At 41.4% G+C, this 21186-nt stretch overlaps 2 protein-coding genes across 3 annotated transcripts in view; one reads left to right on the forward strand and one right to left on the reverse strand.

Moving 5' to 3' along the window:
* The window catches only part of ralgps2 (Ral GEF with PH domain and SH3 binding motif 2), a 50884-nt gene that overhangs the window by 19309 nt on the left and 10389 nt on the right, over positions 1 to 21186 (forward strand). For both annotated transcript variants that reach the window (XM_040128178.1, XM_040128179.1), the window contains exon 8: positions 20883 to 21020. In XM_040128178.1, the coding sequence (XP_039984112.1) occupies positions 20883 to 21020 (138 nt within the window). The remainder of the gene's footprint in view (positions 1 to 20882; positions 21021 to 21186) is intronic.
* angptl1a (angiopoietin-like 1a) lies at positions 442 to 18811 on the reverse strand. The gene is made up of 6 exons (XM_040128180.1): positions 18531 to 18811; positions 7297 to 7554; positions 6557 to 7177; positions 3393 to 3586; positions 1774 to 2044; positions 442 to 1633 (listed from the first exon to the last, which is right to left on the reverse strand). Exons 2-6 carry the CDS (start codon positions 7484 to 7486, stop codon positions 1446 to 1448), a joined length of 1464 nt encoding a protein of 487 aa, XP_039984114.1. The 5' UTR covers positions 7487 to 7554; positions 18531 to 18811; the 3' UTR covers positions 442 to 1445.

Here is a 21186-nt window from a genome sequence, read left to right on the forward strand (position 1 = left end):
CTTCTTCAGTGCCTTGACAGCCTGGAATGCACTTAAATCAGATCAAAGAAATTTGAAGTGGTTCATTTCAGATGGTTGTATCATCATTTTTTTATACAGATAGAGGCTTAGCTGATATTTTAAAACTATAATATTTCAAGTTTTAACATTTATGCTGGGGCTGATTATTATGTAAAGGAAAGGGTCACACTTACTATGCTATGCTATTCGTTAAGATGAAGCTGAGGGAAGACTGAAAGACAGTTCAATGTTTACAAAGGAATTTAATATGACTTGGATGAAAACTGGCAGTGCATGTCACATATTCTCCATCCTCAAGTCAACTAAACATCCACTTTTGATTTGTTGTGTCTTGTGTGTGTGTTTGTGTCTCGTGTGTGTGTGTGTGTGTGTGTGTGTGTGTGTGTTTGTGTGTGTGTGTGTGTGTGTGTTTGTGTCTCGTGTGTGTGTGTGTGTGTGTGTGTGTTGTGTGTGTGTGTGTGTGTGTGTGTTTGTTTGCAGGCATGCGTGCTTCTGTTCAGCTGTTAATAATGTATTTCTACATGGGATAAAAAAATATTAAGAATTGCATTGTTACAGGGCTAGATATAAAGTGGCCATGGCTATACTTACTATAAATACACTGATAAATAACAAAGACTGGCAGAGTGACAAAATTGTGAACATTAGGCCTGAGTAGAATCATACCTCTTAAATTAACTTTCACAAATAAAGCCAAAGATATTTACATACCAAAGCCAGCTCAGCCATATGCACATTGAACAAGCACATTGCTGCATGAGTTTTTTTTTGTTGTTGTTTTTTTTTCATAAAGAGGTCAAAAGAAACCCCACAAGTCCAGACAGATCACAGAAATGAGTAGACAGTAGGTTCATCAAGGCCTGTCCTCTAACCATTTGTTTGTCAGGTATTCTAACTGGCAACACAACTTATATTGCGTTATTATTCGTGCTACTAAGGTTTAACATTCCAGAACATCCAGTAGCCCTTGGTATGGGCAACACTAACTTCAATAAGTCACCATTAGCTGCTCAGAAGAAATCCCATGTCTTTAGTACATGACCATTTCCCTTTATTACAGACTGAGTTTCAACAAGAGTGAGTAAAATAGGACATTTGAGAGTAATACTGAATGATCCCAGGGAGTTTGATGGACCATTACTTTCCAGACTGAAAGGTGGATGAGAGCAGTTACTTATAGAAGGCAATGGCATCGCTCTTCATCTCTGTGTTAGAGTCAACTTTGGAGTTAGCCACTGCACAGACTGTTGGAGTCATTATCGTCTGGCTATAAACACATGCCACTGTCTTTTCCTCCACTGTCTTTTACAAGGCACAGAACGTCAGCAGGAATTCCTGGTCCTGCTTTTACAGTATTTTGTATGGGTAGATAGAGAAAAGGAAGGAAACTGAGGTGCATTTGAAGGGAACCCAAGTCTTAGGTATCAGTCTATCGGTCGGATCATGAGGCGTACTGACTTGAGGGAGTAGAAACCTCCTCCATAGTCTGCCCAGAAGATACCATCCTGAAATTTGCTGCGGTAAACTCCCCCGCTGTACCATACACCATTCAAGTTGGTCTGCCCACAGGTGTTGTACCACCAGCCACCCTTATGAAAGTGGGCGCAGTTGCCTAGTGGACAGGGACAGAACATCAGAAAACAAGATGAGTGTGATGGACCGACAAAGAAGGAGCTTACCCTCTGTTGTTTCTTTACACTTCAACTAATAAGAAATCAAAAGCATTTGGAACTCCTGTAGCATCCACCCTACCAGGAAATGCATCCTTGTCACGATCGAGTGTGGTGAACTGTTTGCCGTTGTGACTGCTGAAGGAATCCCCGGCGTTGCCCTGGTAGGTACCGAGCCTCAGCCTATAACCCTCGCTCTCTGACTCCAGGTGGAAGCTGCTGTACTCGGCATACACCTTCTTCCCTGTCCAGTCCTCCAACTCTATCATCAGCTTATAGTCACCCTGTTTCCCCAGGTTGTAGATATTGTCCAGTCCAAGCCAGTGTTCACCGTCTATGTTGCCAAAGCCTCTCTGTGGGGGGACAAGCACCGCAGAATGCTCTGAGTTACCCATTTTCAGATGTGGTCTGTGTTAAAACTCATTGCAATGTTTAGCACACCAACAAAGTGAAGTATTACATTGAGTTACTCGACACTGTGGGTTAGCCAACTGTTGAAAGAATTTATCTCTTTTTATTCTGTGGTTAGTGAAATCATGTCCAAAAAACACAAACAGTAGAGCAGAGTGAGGTTAATAAGATTTCTTTGCCGATTGCTGAGTTTTAAGGAGTCTGGCCTCTGCAATCAAGTAAAATGAAATCAAATTTTCATCCTGTTGAGCCGATAATATGTTCAGGTTGTGATCTGTGGTTTCTCACTTGAGACAAATTGGATGAATGGCAGGGGCAGTGGTGATTTAGCTTCAGATGGATGGAGAGTTGAATACAGCAAATGCAGAGATGCATAGACACATTTCTGTCCCTCATCCAAACAGTATTTAAGTATTGATTTTTAAATCTAATTTTGTGACTGATGGGAAAACTGTTGCCTGTCCAGCCAAAAAAAGAGGTCAGCCCTTTAAATGCAGATGTCTAACTCTGACTGACTGACTGAGTGATGAAATTACACCACTGGTCAGCCAATTGGTCGGCTGGCTGAGTGTTGGAGTTTCCCAATTGGCCATTGCTCTTTCAAAATGAATTGGCGCAAACAGTTTTGTATACGTCATCAGGAGGGCGTTTACAGGCAGTTATGTCAACTTAGCACCTTTGTCGCTTAATTTACCAACTTTAAACACCCCTTTACAAACTTTTCTTCAAAAACGCACCTAGCGACAAATCTAGTGACTTTTTGGACAAACCTTAGCTACTTTCCATAGAGGAGAATCACCATTATTAGCCCGCCAGCATGAGGTTGGGCTTTCTCTCCACAGGCACACCTCTCTCACAGCAGCTGACATAGACATGAATGAGCTTCTAACTTTCTCGTTTATTGATCATTTTAAATATAGCTGAAATCACAGTACAGACATTATCTTAATTAATGTGTATTGTGATTTTGTAGTGGTTATAAAATCAGGAATTGAGCAGAGCAGAGCATGAGTTTGGAAATGGCTTGGAAGTGACTGCTGGTTAACATGCAGTCTTAATGGGCCATGTTTCAGTCACCATTTCATACTTGTTCCGTTGTCAGACAGCAGAAAAAGAAAAACATGTAAATGAAAACAGTTTTATTGGGAATTCGACTGTATTAAATTACTATATATGTGAGCACAGAGAGTAGGAGAGAGGAGGAAAGAATCAGATTTAAATTCTTGATGAGATAAATAAACCCTGCCTTTAAACCTCTTAAACCTAATGTTCCTTTTTCAATAAACCTACCTTGTAGTTCTCCCAATTCCGAAAGAAATTAACAGAGCCATCTCTCCTCCTTTGCAACACGGTCCATCCTCCATTGTCGAGGCCATGTTCACACCAGGCTTGGATCAACCGGTCGCTGCCGTCTGTCTTAAGCAGGTACATCCCACTGGTGCTGTGGCCTGCCTTTCGCACCTGGTAACAGTCCCTGAAGGGACCTGGGGTTGGAAAGATGGTTGTAGAAAAAGTGGAAGACAAAAAGATTGGTTGAATAGAAATTGTGCTAGTGGCTCAGATTTAAATTGTTTATCTAAAGAGATCCCTAATACAGCATCACCATGGGCCACGATTATTAACCGTTACAATATTGTAATTTGCATATCAATAATATTATTAATATCCCACGTGCATGGGTTTAGTGGTTGATCATGCTTATCACTTCACCTGACCAAAACAAAAGCTCCTATATTGGCCCTTGCTGCAATAAAATGTTGAAATTGGGGTTTTTTTTGTTTTTATTTTTATTTTTTTATAAAAAAGCCATAAATCCAAATTAACATGTAACTTAAAGACATTATAGATTCTATATATATATCTTTTGTAGATGAATCTTGATTCCTACTAAAACCATCCAATGCCTGAATCACAGACAGTTTAATCCTCCCGAGCAAAAAAACCATACTGAGTGCCTTGAAGTGTACAAGACGTCTTCTTTTTTTATTGCATATGCAAAAGTCATCATCATCACTCTGGGGGCTGTAGAGAGCAGACGAGAAAAAAGGGAGACAGTTGGGAGGATACGTTTGATAGACCCCATGATTCGAGGGGATGTATCGTGGCCACATTTTTTGGAAAATATCTTCTTTTGCTCCAAACATCCTGCAGTCTGAAATTTCACAAACATGCATATGCTCACTTAAATTTTTATATCAATATTCACCTAGAGTTTATCTTTACATGAAGCCATGTGGTAGCACTGCACCCAAAGCTGAAGCAGCTGAACCTAACCCCAGCATATTTCCTCTTTTTTCCCCCTGTGCGAATATGTATTAAACCAGTATGAACACAGGCATTGTGTGGGGGCCTCCAGGGCCTAAAAGCCTATGGAAGATGGTTTTCTCAGCTGAGTGTGGAAGCGCATAGGGGCCCAGTGTAATGCCCTGGTAAATATACCTAAAACGCCCTAGAACAAGCTTATGTTTATCTAGTAATGATATGTCTCTATCAGACCTGTCAGTAAAGGGGGTCAGGCAATGTCTGTTTACGGTATTAGTGAACCTGTATGGAAGAGAGCCCATTAGTACTCTTTGGCAACTTAGCTTTGGGTTTGAAGTTCTACCTATTATGCTTCCTGATTTAGATACACGCTGTCTGTTGAAAAGGGTACGTTCATCTATGGATAATTAACAGTGGCAATCAAATGGATAATAAAAGGAAATTAGTGAAATTAAGTACCCATCCTTATTAAAGGAATGGTTTAAATGGTTTTATGGATACAAGAGTCAGAAGTATGGCAATATACACCATGTTTTTCTTTTCGTGAAAATTAAGTGGTGAAGGATGATGTGTTGGCTGTCCCAGCAAAAATGATCCATCCCTGGCTTTCTGTTATTTTTCTTTGTTGTAAATAAACTCGGGGTCTCCAGATTGAAAGCTTTGTTTCAGTGATAGACAAAAAATAGATTTTGGCACTTTGTAAGAACAGCAGCTTAACACTGAACATTTCGTCCATAGTATGGATGAGGCCTTTGCTATTGGAGGATTATTGCATTACAGCACTCAGTTCTAATGAGCCATAATTAACTAATACAACACTGTAATTACAGTTCAGCAAGGACTTGGCAAGGTAAGTGGAGTATTATTATGCACAGCTAGACATAGCCACAATAAAGTACAGTCCTTTTTGTCATCTAGAATTAGTATAATATAGTCCCTGCCACTTTACCTCCCCAACCACTTCCTCAACTCTCTTTCTTCTCTTCTCTTCTCCTCTTTGTGTTTCTTAAGGTTTTTCCTCCATGGAGGCTTTTTAAATATGGCCCATTTGATTCTCTGCTTATTGAGCTTGAAATAGGCCTATCATTACTGGTGCTGTAAATGGGCCCTGAAGGTGTTATAAGATTGGTGTTCTGAGAAGAGAGGTTTTCTACTCAGACTAGTTTCAGGAGGATCAAGAATTGACTCTGGACAACCTCATGACAGAACACTTGTCTTTGGACACTTTGGATTAAATTCACACTTCCCATTACTATGTATTCAGTAAAATTTTAGTATCTGATTTAATCAGATAACAAAGAAAATATTCTTTGCCTCAACAGTCTTCTGTGAATCATATTATGTCACTTTACTATGTGACTCCCCTGTCGGTATTCAAACAGACCTTCTTTTATTCCCTTTTTGTCTCAGGGATGTTATAGATGATTTCATCCATTTCGCCATCTGGTTCTATAACCCCTTTCAGCATTAACTGCCATACTCTAATCACTAGTCAAAATACAGCAGCCTTGACCAATTTTTAGGAGCTACTTCCAAGTAGCGTTCTAAACTTGCTAATTGGTTTCATTTTTGAAAAATGATCTCTCTCAGATGTCAGAATTAGTCAGTCTCTGTGATAAACATAAATAGGAGACTTATCTATCTTAGAGGACTGACTTGATGGTTTTGTGTAGGGGTCTTGACTTGATGGACCAGTTCATTAAATCTGTGCTTTGTTTTCAGTACAACTCGCCCCTTTATTTCTTGCATAGAATAGGTAGAATTATATATAGATCTGACCTCAAGCCTTGCAGTAGATATATATTCTCGTTCAATTGAAATGTTTTTATGCTTTTCAAAGAAAGCCTAATCCACATCCTACTAATTTATGGCATATGGTCAGTGCATTACAGCCACAACAGGCGGCCAAGTAGGATTCATGGAATGTATGATTTCATTACCTCTGTAGCTTGCCAAGGATGAGCCAACTGTGCCTCAGCAATACCAACTGTTGTGAGAAATTACGTTTTGAATTGCACTCCATAGGTAATTGTGATGTACAGTTAATTAGGACAATTGCCATTGTAATTGACTACTGCTTTAAAGTACATATATTTTTGCTCAGCTTCCTTCTCCTAAAAACTCATTGGGTCCCTGATTATTTTACAGTGTTCTTTCACATATTCCTCCATCATCCCCTGGATGGTACATACCATCTGATGTAAGTGTTCCCTGTGGTGGTGGAGGGTCGATCCCAAAGGGGCTTGCAGTTGGGGAGTCCATGTGTGATCCTCGAGGAAAGGCCTGGTTGTTATTGTCCCTCTGTATCTCATTGGTGAAACGATTATTAACTGGTATATTCTGTGGTACCACCTGTACCAGTGGAGGAACTGCAGGCAGCTCACTGCGTCCCAGCGTCCTCAGACACTGTTCTTCCAGTGCAGAGATGAGAATGGACTGGTTGTTGACCACCCCAGCCATTATGGCGAACCGGGCCTCCAGCTCCTTGTACCTGGAAGCCAGTCGCATCATCTCAGAGGTCACATTGAGGACGCGATTCTCCAGCTGGACCAGCTCCAGAGAGTTGTCTCTTTTCCTGATGATCTCATGCAACAGCTGCATATAGAGTTGGGTTACCCTGGAGTTCATGTTCCTGCTCTCTTTCCGCAGCAGCTTCATTTCATTCACCAAGTTACCATCCACATCAACCACCAGCTGCAGTGTGTCAATCTCACGTCGCTGTTTGTTGAGCACCTCCCGCACATCTACAATGTCCATACGGGTCACTCTGTCCTTGTCTTGTTCGGGGCCTGAGGTAGTGGCACAGATTGGACCTGTTGACAGATTTTAATTATTTTTATTATTTATTACCAAAATGGTTGGGGGGGGGGTTGAATACAACTGTGTGGTGAATAACTGAAGGTTTATTGCTAAAATAAGTTATCATATGAACCTGTGATTTTCTGCTCAGGAACAAGGAAGGTGTAGGAACATTTTTTGGCATCAGGATCCTGGGTAGCTCTTTTACTCCTGTGGAGAGAGGCCTCTTTGGTCCTCCGGGCTTCCCTGGAACTCCTGCAGTAACTTTCCTCCCAAAGGGAGAGGCAGAGCATGGCGCACAGGCTCCACATCAGCCCCTGCATTGTTGCTGGCTGATTAGATGGATAGATGGACAGCTACTGGTGCTCCCTCCAAGTCCCTCCAGGCCTTCCTGCAAGAATACAAGACCTTAGGAGTTAAGAGTTGGAAACAGCCGCTTCTTTGTCTACAAAGGCTAACAAAGAGAATATAAATAGCAACGGTGTTGATTGTATACTTTTCAAGAGCAGAGGAAATACTGCCATACAATTTTAATGAAAAGGTATTTGACACTTTTGCAAATATCCAAAGATAGTCAGTAATTGTTTAGAGAAGCGTTCACTCAGTGTGCAGTAGCAGAGATGTCAGGGCATTGTTCCACATAATGTTTTTGTGGAAAGACTGCAAGAGAGAACACATTTTCTGACCAGCCAGAAGCACGAGGTCTGCTTTTCATCTCAGTTAGTTCCCCCACTGACTGACATCCCTTTTTTCTGAGGCCGTGCTGGTTTCCCCTCTTTAAGAGGTCTAATACGTGGCGGCTGGCTGTGCTTTATCTTTGGTATCTTTTTTTAGTCTAAGAATGACGGTTTTATTCTCTATCAAACTCCCACCCTCCTGTCATGTATAGTATGCGCCCTAATGGCCTTTCTTGAGGAAATATTCCTAAAACGCTGTTTATGAATCCAGGAACTTTTCTGACCGTTGACTACAGGAAACTAGTTCTAGTTTTGGTTTTTAGATCATACTGTAGTTCCCATCCCCTCAACAGTCACTGCTCTTGAGTTGGTCATCACTAATCACCCAGTAAGTGATTTGCAGCGCTAAATAGCTGATTGAGCAGACACAAGCTGAGCTATTGATGCACTGTTTAGCCGTTCAAACAGCAGTTTTTTTACTAGCATTAAAATTAAGTGAGGGGTCTAAAATGAGTCTGATTAAAAGAGAGAAACTTTATCACTCCGTTTTAGTGGAATTACATACTAAAACCAAATACACTCTCTCCAGTATTTTTGAAATGGGCGTATTGTTTCTGCCACAATTGTATTGTGTATTGTTTTTAGTCTCCCTTTACACCTCTTCATCTTCTTTCCCACATTGATTCTATCAGCATGCAAAATTACATAATGAGCCGTCACTACTGTTTAATTTGTGATATGCCTAATCTTCACACCTTTTTGGATGCAATGAAAATGCAAACTGAAATTGCTTAAGGAACTTTAAGCTTCTGATTTATTTCCTGAGTTTAGGTTCTGGGGCTCCTTAGTTCTAAGTATTTTGTCAAAATGGCCTCTGAGAGGGTTCAAGACCTCCCTTCCTGCTGAGGGATCTGACCTTACTGTTCCATACAAGAGTGTTACTTATACAGTATACATACTTGGACAGTGCCCTCCTCAGTAAAACACATTGACCCCTAATTCCAATGCCATTTCTTGTGACACAGGTTGAAAGTGCTTACTGCTGTGTGTTCAAAGCTCCACATGGCTCCATAGATCCAAAAGGAATGTTTAGTAGGAGGTAGTATTTATGTTTCACTTGAAAGACTTTACAAACACCAAGACGCACATATAGTCACTACAGGGGTGTGAGACAAAGTCAAGAAAACCGTGTGTGCAGAGTTGTCTTCAGCCTTGTCTAATTTGAGGGGAGACTCTTGGCACTCCCTCACCTTTCTTATCCCTGCTGATTCTAGTTCTGTTTCTCATCACTGCACCAGCACAAAAAAACTCACACAGATGTACACACTGCTCTGTTTAAAACCTCTGCTAGGGCCTGCACAAGGCCAGGATTGTGTAGTCCTCCTGATCCACTCCATCACTCTTCACAGTCAGTCTTTTCTCAGTGCCACATCATTAAGTCCTACCTCCAACCTGAACCTCAGTCGCTGTATGTCTCCCACATGACGCCATTGTAGCGCCTCAGAAATTCTGGCAATTCTATCACTTGGAACAATGTGGAGAAGGGACAGGATTACAGCTAGTACTGCCGAACTGTAGGGTGTATGTTCACCTTTGCTGGTATTCATAAGCTTGTGTGTCCATCTGTATGATTGAATACTGGGTGTGCATGATTATCCAGAGACATTATCCATTTTCGTGGTCGTGTGTTTTTCCAGCAGCCGTTGTGTCTGACGGCATAACCAGGTACTGTATCCTTGCTGACCTCAGTAAGAGCTGCTGATGACTTTAACAGCAGCATCAGCAGTATCAGTTCTCAAGTGTGTCTTCTCTTCCAAACTATGACTGGCTTTCTACTGTTGCTGTGAGATTCACACAAGTGTCCATACTCAGCATCGTCTGCAGTTAAGGAGTATGACCAGGAAAAGCAACATTACAGCTCATCCATCAGCTATCACCTCCTTAATTTTCCATCTTTTCTTTTCCTTCTCTACCTCTCTTTCCTTCTTTCCCTCTCTTTCCTGTCTTGTGGAGTCTAATTTCCTCTTGGGTGGTGGTTCTGAGTATGAGAGGCCTAGTCTCTTTCATGGAAATACAACATATCAAAGACATTCCAGCGAACATGGAGGGGTCACCAGTGTGTTGTGAAGGTACAAGGTTTACAGTGTTTCCTCAGAACAAGCCAAGCCGCTCCTTTTTTCTATCCCAACAAATCGAAACTAAACACTGCTGAAGGGTTTGGGGACTTGCAGGGCTATTGAGTGGAAAAGATGAAGGGATCATCTGTGGGAGTAAAACTTCATGCATGCAAATGTGCCTTCACATTCAATGGTTGCAGTCTGTACGCTAGTTGTTTTTGTTTTGTAGATTGGAAATTTGGATTTTATTTTGCAAATCATATTTGTAACCTCTACATTTCAGAGGAGCAGTTTTATTTTATCAAGTGTGTACCAATCTGTGAAGCTGCCCTACTTGACCAACCATATTGGTTCATCTGAGATGGAAAGGGCCATTATACCAGTAATGGCTCACATCTGCTGCTTTTCAGAATCAACAAAAGAAGCAACAAATAATATTCCAAACAAAAGTCCACCTATGCCTGACTAGACACCACTTGGATGTTTCTCAACAGGTTGCACTTAAATCTGTCAGAACAGCCTGTTTACTGAATATGGTTTTAGCTTATAACGGAGGCACTGTGGAATTCCCACATGTTATCGATGTAGACATGGATGTATGGATGGATGGATGTGGGCAGTTTTCAGTGCACCAAAGAACATAAAGTACTTGGCATGTATTGTTTCCAAACACTGGATAAAGACAAAAGTTGGCTTTTGGTTTCATATCTGGGGTAATGTGCCTTGGTATGAATGGGCAATGTTTCTTCTCATGTCTCTTACTGAGAATTACTTAGCTGGAAATAATTTAAAAGAATATCATAGATAGTATTGGATTAGAGGAAGAAGATACCAACAGTGGTAAGAAGTGGGTCATAGCCCTGTTTTCCTTCCTGGCCAGGCATCATGAACATAACTTCAGATAGAGTTTTTGATTGATAAAATACTCCCATTCCCTTTTTTAGTTTTTTAACCCTGACAGATTTGCACTCTTTTGTGTGCCTGTTTCTTTCCATTAAATTACTTTCCTCTCTGTATAACCCCTCCTCCTCCTCCTTCTTCCCTTTTCAGTTACAGCTAAATAACTTGGGCAGAGACGTATGAAAGTCATGGACTGTCAGCAACACAGAAAAAAGCGATATAAAACTAATTTTCTCCTTGATATCAAGATTTATTCAATTTCATGTTAGCACAGCCTTCCTGACAAACAATTCTTGTATTTCATAAAATCCATGTGAAACCTTTGAAACTGTGTGGAATAAAGGATTTGAAGTGGGCCTCTAACTCTGTCTGCTTTATATTTTGGCAACAATGTGAGCTTCATAAGCCTTCTTAATTGCATTGCTGGGTCGTCACCCCACTAATAATTATTAATAGTCAGGAGACATATGACAGTGACTTTTTAAGTGTCTTCACTCCCCACGGTCTGTTTCTCTGAGTCTGAGCTATTGTTTAATTTATTTTCATGGCTGTTATTGGAACAGTCTATGGACAGACAGTTCTTATATGTGGCCTACTACCTTTTTCTTTTTTTACCACCAAGTCATCCAACTTGGAATAATTTTCATTTGAACTAGACACAATCATTTTACAGTTTAAGGTCATTAAAGTCACTGTCACTGATAAACTTTCAAATGTGCCATATGTGTCTGTACCTCTGACGGGACTATATTTTGTTTATTTTTCTATTTATTCTGTTTTTTGTGTCATTACAGTTAAAGGTTCTTCTGTTTGAGAAGAACAGCTCTGCCAATTCTTATTGAATGCAGCTCTTTCACTTGGACAGGAGAGTTGATTTTCTGAGGTCTGGCTTCAAATGTATCTAAAAATAATGTGATGTTGTACATGAATACTGATTAGCTTTGTGCCTGAGTAGTAGACGGATATTATTCTTTTCTGCATGTCGTAAGAGAGAAAATGACTGGAGAACTCATTAAGCAAGAGAGCACGGCAGCGCTGCTTACTTTTCTCCTAGACAGCAGACATTGGTTTTGCCTTGTTGGTTAAACAGCATAATGAATGTTTGTTGTTACCTCAGAACGACAGCCATGTGTCACACTTGTAGCTACAGCTTACACTGTATGTATGGCAAACAAGACTAGGTCAAAACCTAGTATATGGCTGGACTGTCCTTTATCTGTTTGCTTCTCTTCCACTCTCTGTGCTCACAAATACAGTAATTTAATACAGCTAAATTCCCAATAAAGCTGCTCTCTGTAGAGGCAAAAATCTTCTCTGTGGTGAGGAAGTAAAGACAACAATGAGTCTACTGCGATTCTAAGAATTTATTACAGAATATTAAATGAATTATAGTGAACAACCAGCAATAATCAGCAATGATCAAACAAACAAACAAAGACAGAGACAAGCTCTTTAGTACTATTTGGCCAAATAGGGTGCAGTCTCTCTCCACCAAAGAGGTTTCAGAGACTGGACGCTGTCAATAGGAGAATCCTGTCTTTATATACAGTTGTGGTCACGTAGGCACTGCATAAGTTTAGATGAACAGTTCAATAATCAGCAAGTTCAGGCCTGCATCTGTTTGCCAGAATCAGTTTGTATAGTTCATTCAAACAACCTTAGCTCAAAAGACAGAACATCGGCCTCAGTTGACAGGACATGGGTCAACTGTTTACACAGGAAGGGGAAACACACATTAAAGGAAAAATAGAACATAATCAAATAAGAAATAAACATTTTCCCATCAAACTCTCATTTACGTGTTTTTCTGTTTCTGCTGTCAGACAACAGAACAAGTATTAAATAGTGACTGAAAAGCTGGCCCGTTAAGACTACATGTTAACCAGCAGTCTCTTCTAAGCCATTTCCAAGCGGCTGCTCTGCACTGCTAAAATCCTGATTTTTATAACCACAATGTCATCTGGCAAAATCACCATACACCTTAGTAAAAGACAATGGCTGCTCTGTCATTTCAGCTATCTTTACTTGTAAAACGATCACTCAGAGAGAAAGTTAGAAGTACATTCATGACTACGCATCTGCCATATAGTCAATTGCAAGGGACGAATAGAGAGATGTGCCTGCAGAGTTAAAGCACGACCCCACGCTACGGGACAACACTGGCCACACTGTTCTACAGAAAGTAGCTACGGGTTGTCCAAAAAATCGCTATATTCATTAGGTGCTTTTTTTTTAAAGAAAAGTCGCTAAAGGGATGTGAAAAGTCAGTAAATATAGCAACAAAGGCGCTAAATTGGCAACACTGCCCGTAAACACCCCCCTGATGATGCAATAGAAATAGTTTGTGCCACTTCAGTTTGAAAGAGCGACGACCAATGGTGTAACTTGGGCTCTGAGTAACACGGCATTAGGCTGGCCAGTGTTGTAACTTTGTCAGTCAGTTAGTCAGGGACATTCGTAATAATAAGGCTGGCCCAGCTATTGCGGTCTAGCCAAAAATCTCTTGTGATCTGAGCCAAGGAAATTAACTGTTTGATAAACTGATTAATAAACCTTCCATGGAAGGTTGGCTCACTGTAGGTGGTTAGAAATAAAGGGCACGCCAAGTGTGCTCTTTAGAGTCAGTATCTTACAGTATTTTTCATATCTATAATGTGTGCAAGCATGGTTTCTTGACGGTCATACAAATATGCACATGAGAAAAGTGACATTTCTGTGCAAGGCAAATGTCCAAATACTGAGTAATCCTTCCTCTTCATACTGTGTAGTTTATGGCCGTTGCACCTCATATTCAGCTTAATTCATCTTTAACAAATGAGGTTTAATCACATGGAGCAAAGATGAGTAATAGATGTGCTGTGCATGTCAGCTTTTCAGTTACATGAGACGGTAATAACTACATTATATTTTCGTTGTTAATTTTCAAGTTTAACAGCCAAACTTGATAGTTTGTATGTTTCCTGATGCATTGCATGCAAACTAAATGCATACGAGTGGGGAGAATCTGTTGTGATTCAAATCAGATTCAAATTCACCAAATCCATTGGATAGAGTGCACGGAACTATTCATGCATTTATCAGCTAAGTAGCATGAACTAGAGCCCATGAAAATGTAAAACTTAGATTGAGGCTGTTTCACTGCCTGAATTACCATTTGACTGGATTTTGTTTGTTTCAGATCTCCTGGTCAGTGCATCTCCTGTAGTGATTTGCCAATTCTGATGTGTCAGTCTGTAGCCTGATAGATTGCAGTTCAACAAGTGGGGAAGAAAGACTTGGACAAAATTTATTTATATTTTCATGGCCAATGTATTTCCCAGCCTCAAAATCCCCAGCTTCTACTCCCCCATCTGGTCCTCAGACTTTCCCACAACAAATCCAAAATGCCAGGAAACACGCTACACACCATCACTGGTCAGAAGAGAGAGAAAAGTAACAACTAAACAGGACTAGTTAGGGAGAGGAGGGGAGGTTTTGGATTTGGATGGGAGCAACAATAAACAGCACCGCTTTACATTAAAACATGGAGCTCAGCAAGCTCGACTCTTAGTACACAGCCAGAGTCTGACCTCCTCCCAGCGTTTAATCCATACATGATGTCACTAGCCACTGTTTTTGTCAAGAGCTGGGTCCCATGACCACTCATGCGCCCTGTCCCTCAAACACACAAATTGACTCATTATTACATGGTCACTGAAACAATCGGTTACAGAGCCACAAGCGAGAAAATGACGGGGAACTTAAAGCTGAGAAACCATCTAACCAGTGCTGAATAAAAGTGAGAAATAAGAGTGAAGAAATAGTTAAGACATGAGGTTATGGAGGACGGGCTGGAGAACGGCGCATGAGTGGGGAAGTAGTAAAAGTACTGACAATATGAATTTCATTATGAACCATAACTGAGATGAGCACTACCAACAACACGGAAAAACTCATAAAGGCTTCATCAACAAAATTGAAAGAACCTTACAAAGATTGAAAAAACAGGGGAATAGCAAATACATTGTGCTACAGTATTAATGGTGCTGTTTTATATCTCCTTATTAAACTGTGCATGTTAAAAATATTAAAAGGGGAATCAAGTTAGGTACAAAGAGCTAGAGTAGGATTTTCTCTGCATTTATAACTTGATGCAGTAATTTAGACCGGAGCCTCCCGCTAGAATTAAAAAAAATGAGGGATGAGGTGGAAAAACGAAGACTTTGTGTTAGATTAAGTGGTTCAATTTAAGAGGACATTAGCCTGTAGTTACAATACAACCAACCCAATAATAACTCCAGAAGTGGTTCCCACGTCCTTCTTTCTAGCTACTGATTTGTCTGCTTTCATGATGCTATATTACTGAGGAGGGATCTCACCCCCCCCAAAGCCCCCTGAGGCCCCACGGGCCCCCATCTGTTTTCCTGCTTACCTAGTGAAACTCTAAACATGTGGGCTGATGTTGGGGTCAGAGGTCTATATGTGGGGATTAGGGTGCAGCTCCACCCTTCCTCTACCCCCGGTCCACTCCACAACCCCTGCAATCAATCGGTCTTTGTCGAAAGCCCTTTCCCCCCTCTTCCTCTTTGGGCACAACACATACACACAAACACACCCACAGGCGCACAAACATTCAGTTCTTATGCGTGGGGTATCGGGGGAGGGGGGCAAAGTTCATATAAGGCTGCCTCTCTCTCTCCGTCACACTTAGTCAAGATAAGGACTCTCAACTCTCCGACACCCTCCTCCATCACTCCATGACACTCATCCCCTTACCTCCCCCATCACAGGACACAAATGCACAGCCTGCCCCTCACCACAAACACGCATGCCCTTGTGCACAATGACATGTGCACTGACACAAGCATAATATTAATTCTTGCATAACAAAATCCTCTCAGTTGACATCATCTTAAACCGTTGTCTACCGCAGTGATTTAGTGCCCAGACTGACAGATTAGCAGTTAACTCACCTGTTCAGGTGGCTTTTTTCTCTGATTATATCAAACCAGTAAGGTGGCACTTTGGCTTTGAACGAACACATACCGCTGCTAAGGTTTCAAGCATTAGAAAAGAGCTGGAGGAGGGTCAGGGGAGAGAGGAGAGCCAGGAGGGAAGGGTATTAAAAAGTTACAGCATTTATATAAATGTTTGTTTGGCTGGGTAGTGTACATTTTCAGAGGTAAGAGATTACTCGTAACCCCTCATACGTAGTCTTTCTTGGGTTTTATTTCTCCACTGGTTCACACCTCACCTTAAGCTCATACCTCTGACTGCACATGCTTTCTATTTGTTGAATCAACCTATAAATTCACATATGCACACACACACACACACACACACACACACACACACACACACACACACACACACAGCATTGCATACCCTTTACCTGCTGGCTCTACTTAGTTACATGCCTCTACATCTCTTGTCTGTTTATCCTGACCTACTGGCTGACCTCTTCCTCTCTGGTGACCTGTCCATTCAGCTGTGTCCAAGCTCTCATTAGGGGGATTCTAAATGAGCTTCATGGTGCAGCTAGAGGCTTTTCTTTCAAATTTTACTCGAGACTTGACTCCCCCCCCCATAGTTGCTTTAATTTTTTGTAGCTCTCTACTCTATCCAAAAGTGCTACAGCTAGCCCTGTGACTCATAGGGTTGAGTATTAAGTGATAAAATGTGTCTGGCTTGTTCTGCCGTGGTTGGATTTAACCACATGTGGTCAAGCACAGTGCAGGAGCAGTGTTTTTGGACAGGCCCATGTCTGTATCCTGTGTGTGTATGTGTGTTATTTGTATCTGCTTCTATATGTGGCTTTGTTTTCCTGATAAGATCAGTCAAGCTGTCCATTACACATCTGTGTCTGTGAAAGGTCCACACACAGCCTTAGGTTAAACAGTGAGATACGACCGGCTGCATGCCCATTGCCGAAAAAACACAGTTGGCTGATAATGGCTGAGTGAGCTATCAATCTCCTGCTGGGTTACAATATAGTCTGTGACAGGACGGCTGGGGAAGGGCAGCGGTTAACCGGCTTTGACAGCCCCACCATGTACTACCTGAACGGTATTTATTGGCTTGTCCAGGGACTTTTAAAAACTTTAAATGGCATCAAACATCAAACAGATATAGTGTTGTGATTTACAGTCCAGGTTTAGGGTTAAGGGAGTAGTTAGTTGATGTGTGGATTAGTAGTAATGGCCCATTTAAAGCTTTCTCCCAGGCCTGTCCCCCACGCTCCCAAGTTTCAGGTGAATCTGAGGGCCAAGCACTGCTGCTCAGCACAGAATGTTCTGGATATTTCTCAGACAGCTGGGCCTGCCTCCTCTTTATCTTTTTAACTGTCTCTCTTCTCTTCCAGCCAGAGTTATTGGAGGTAGTGATATTTTGATTTATTACCCTATGGGAAAAATGAGCAAACTCACGAAATGTTTTCTTAGTCTTTTGCCATACCCTCATTTTGTCTCTTTTTTTGTGTGTGTGTGTCTGTGTGCGAGTGTGTCTCTCATGGTCTTTTACAGCGATCACAGATGTGGCTTTGTACTGAACAGAACATTTTCCGCAGATCCCACCAACAGATCAGGACATAAGTGAAAACATTTGAAGATAATTGTGAGTTACTGATATGGACGCGCACCTGGTTAATGCTGTTAGTGTTCACAGCTTATGCTATCATGGCAAGGTTGTGACTCAAGCATTTTACGTCCATGGGATGCATTTGATAGAGGATGTGTTTTGGGTTTTATTACATTGTATCATCACTTTTCTTTAAACACAATCCAGTGAATGAGACTTGTATCCTCACAGAAATAGCCTGTCCACTTTCAAGGATTCCGCAAACTATGATGTAGTTTTTTGTGCGTCTCAACATATGATCTCACAACCTTCATTTACAACAAGAAGCATGTGCTGAGAGACATGTCACCACTTTATAATTTGTATAATATTATTGATCTAACCCTGATCCCAGTAGGTTAACTCAACTCCGTCCCTGCACCCCTGTTAGCAGCTAGACTCAGATGGTGCTGTATTAGGAAACGAAGGGCCAAGAAAAAATAAACAACCCTGGCTCCAGAGCTCAAATCTCTCCATCTGATCAGATCAGCCTCCCTCAACTGTTTAACTGGAAAGCTTTACTTTTCTTTCTCCTCACTTTTTTTCCATTTCTCTCCAGGTCAGGCATAGTGTAAATTATAGATAAAGTTTAACAGATGGGAAGAATACACTGAGACACCAATGCCTCAAATGTGTTTCATTATTTCAAGTTTTTGTAAAAAATATTGTTCTCCTAATTTAGTTAATTATGACACCATACCCTGGGAAAGCCAAAACCACCAAACTTTATGAAATCACTCCTGTATTTATGCCTTCAGTAATGGCAACCTACACACCCTTTGTACCCCTTACTTGGTCTCATGTGTTGAATGTATATACACAATACATCTCACAGCTGTATAACGTATATCCCAGTCCTCAGACTCCAGAGGAAAGTCAAAGAAGCGTTGCTAAATGTTTCTGTCTGCAGCTGGAGCCTCCAGTCACGAAGCGTCCTAACCTCTCCAACCTCTCAGCCAGAGCTTTTCACAGCTTCCCAGACTCATTCAGTCATACATACACCTATATCTACACACAATGTCTTGCTGAAACACTCCACAATCAGACTTGGAAACAGAATAAACTCAGACAACATTTACCTTTTTTGTTACCAGTGGTGGGGGGGTGTGTTTCCTGCAGTTATAGTTTCACCTGTATATTGTACTGTGTCTTCACCGAGCTGCAGTGCTCAGGACTCATTTCTCTGTCTCTGTCTCTCTCCTTGTCCCAGTCTTCTCAGGTGCTCCCCTCCACTCACTCCTTCTGTCCTGCAGCTGAAAATCACAATAGAGGCTTTTTTGTCAAGGCCCTACTTCCCAACGATGTCCTCCTCTCTGTGGACTCAGCTGTCCCAGTGCTTGGGCTGGGGCATGGTTCAAAAGCCGGCCACTTCAACAGACTGAGCTCTGAGGGCTGATGCTTTGAGTTTTTCACAAAGGCTTGGGGGAGACTAGAGGAGGGGAGGGGAAGGAGGAAGAGAGGGGAGGAGAAGGGGGATGAGGATGTGGGAGTTGGAGATTGCCCTTTTTTTTTTTTTTTTGGAGTGGCCCAGCCTACCTCTGATGTCACTCTGATGGAAAAAACACAGAAAAGGAGAATAACAGCCTCATTAAGTTTCCTCAACAATGGCCTTTATGGTTCTTATGAAGAAGGAGTGGATTGAGTGAAAGGAAAAAAGATCTGTTTGAATTCAGAAGTGGTTTTGCTGAGTTTGGAGCACAGGCTAGAGCTTCTTTGACCCCTTCTTCCTCAATTACAAACTCCAATTTTCCTTTTTTCCTTTTTTTTTTCTTTGCTTCTTCCTTTAGCAGTGGGAAGAGTTGATTGTAATGTTACTAACGTTTCTGAACAGCTTCCTGTTGAGTTTGAGCTGGGTATGTGAGAGCAGGAGACAGATGCAGGTGGATAGACCTGATTTGTGATGTTGTTGGAGCAAAAAATCCTAGCTCCAGGTGTAGTCTGAGCTTGTCTGGCATTTGCTTGCTCCTTATCACTGCTGTCATTTACTTTGTTATGTTATGTTTTTTTTTTACCTGAAATATTTGAAAGAGCTCTTTAAGATAACTGGATAAGATGAGCAGACAGAGGAGGATGGTTTCTCCCTGTTTTGTGACCACATTTCATGCTCTTACCTTTAATTTTCTAACTTGATCCTTTTCATACAAGTTTTGCCACATGTAAACACAGTATCTGTGTACCCTAACCACAGGTTCTCTGAGCACGCATCTCTCTCTGGGTTTTCCAGGCAGTATGGATTTGTGCATGACTAACTGCTGTTATCCCTGACATGCTCTCAAAAGGGCAGCTATAGCAGTTAAGCTTTCAGGATCCCTCTCTTCCTCCTCTTCTCCCCATCTCTCACTTCCCCCCTCACAGCTGAGTCTTAAAACGCTTGTAAACTGCTTGTCCTGCTCTCTCCCTCCCTCTCTCCCTAAATCTAATCAGATGGTGTTGTGTGTGTGTGTGTGTGTTTATGGTATCCTGAAGATGAGGTTTGGTCCTTTTTATTTATTGGATCTGGTCCTGCAGTGCTGTTGTCATTGCGTATTTGAACATCTGTGTTTAGACTCTGCATGCACAGTGTTGTAACTGCTTGTGTACATGCACACATTGGTGAGTACAACACCATTTCCCGAAATAGTGGAGGTGTGGGTGTCCTATAGTCTACTGTGTGATAACTTTTCTTTCATCTGCACCCAATCTAATTCATGGCATGTGAAAGAAACGATAAGCAAGAGAAAAGAGGAGGAAAGAGAGGAATGGAAGGGAAGGTGCACCATCAATTCATTTATGAATCTCTCTTTTCAGAATGATGAGAAGTTGTTCCTGGCTTTGTCTTTCAAAGTTAATATTTATGTAATGAGAGACTAAGAATCTCAGCTCTGCTCGAAATCCGCCAAAAAGATGCAATGAGAGAGGGAACAGGGGGGAGAGAGAGAAAAATGGAAAAGCTGAAAAGAAGATCAGTCATCCACTCAAGGCACTCATTTAGATCTGTTGGGAGTAGATCAGGGCAAAAAAAGTCTGTTAGAAATTTGAGCAAAGTAGATGTAAATAAGAGAGTTTGTGCATGGTTTTTATTACTATGTGTTAAGTCCTGTGGAATATCAAACAAGCAGTCTCCAGTCACCAGCTGGTCCTCACAACAAGAAACGCACAGTTGCATGGCTTTTCATCATGCATCCAAGGAAATCTGGCCCTATTATGATGTCCAGCATTGTTCCCGTCGACATGTTTGCTTTCTAATGATCTGATTTCTCTTTGTTGGGGCAGGAAAATCCTTGTGTTTCCCACTAGTGTTAAGATAACATGTCCAATAGATGGACGCTGTCATCATTTGGCTTACAGTGAGGCCCTCGACTCACTGAAGGAGTCATAGGAAGATGGTTGTGTATTTCTCCTGGTCTGATGTAACATGTTGCATGTTTTTTCTGTCTGCTGCTCTATTTTAGGGATGTACCTGTCTGATCTGACCTACATAGACTCAGCGTACCCCTCTACAGGCAGCATACTGGAGAACGAACAGAGATCAAACCTGATGAACAACATTCTCAGAATCATATCGGACCTGCAGAGATCCTGTACCTACGGTGAGATTAGATATACTCGCACACAGCCGCACATTGATGGAAAGGCTAGAACACTAAAGAAGAGCAGTCTAAACTACAAATCCTCACTTTACTCTGAGATCTAACTATGTCCATCATGTGGAAGAAAAAAATTTAACAAGGGAGGATGGAGTCTGTATAAAGGTTG

Source organism: Xiphias gladius, chromosome 6, assembly GCF_016859285.1.
Source record: "Xiphias gladius isolate SHS-SW01 ecotype Sanya breed wild chromosome 6, ASM1685928v1, whole genome shotgun sequence".
NCBI lineage: Eukaryota > Metazoa > Chordata > Actinopteri > Istiophoriformes > Xiphiidae > Xiphias > Xiphias gladius.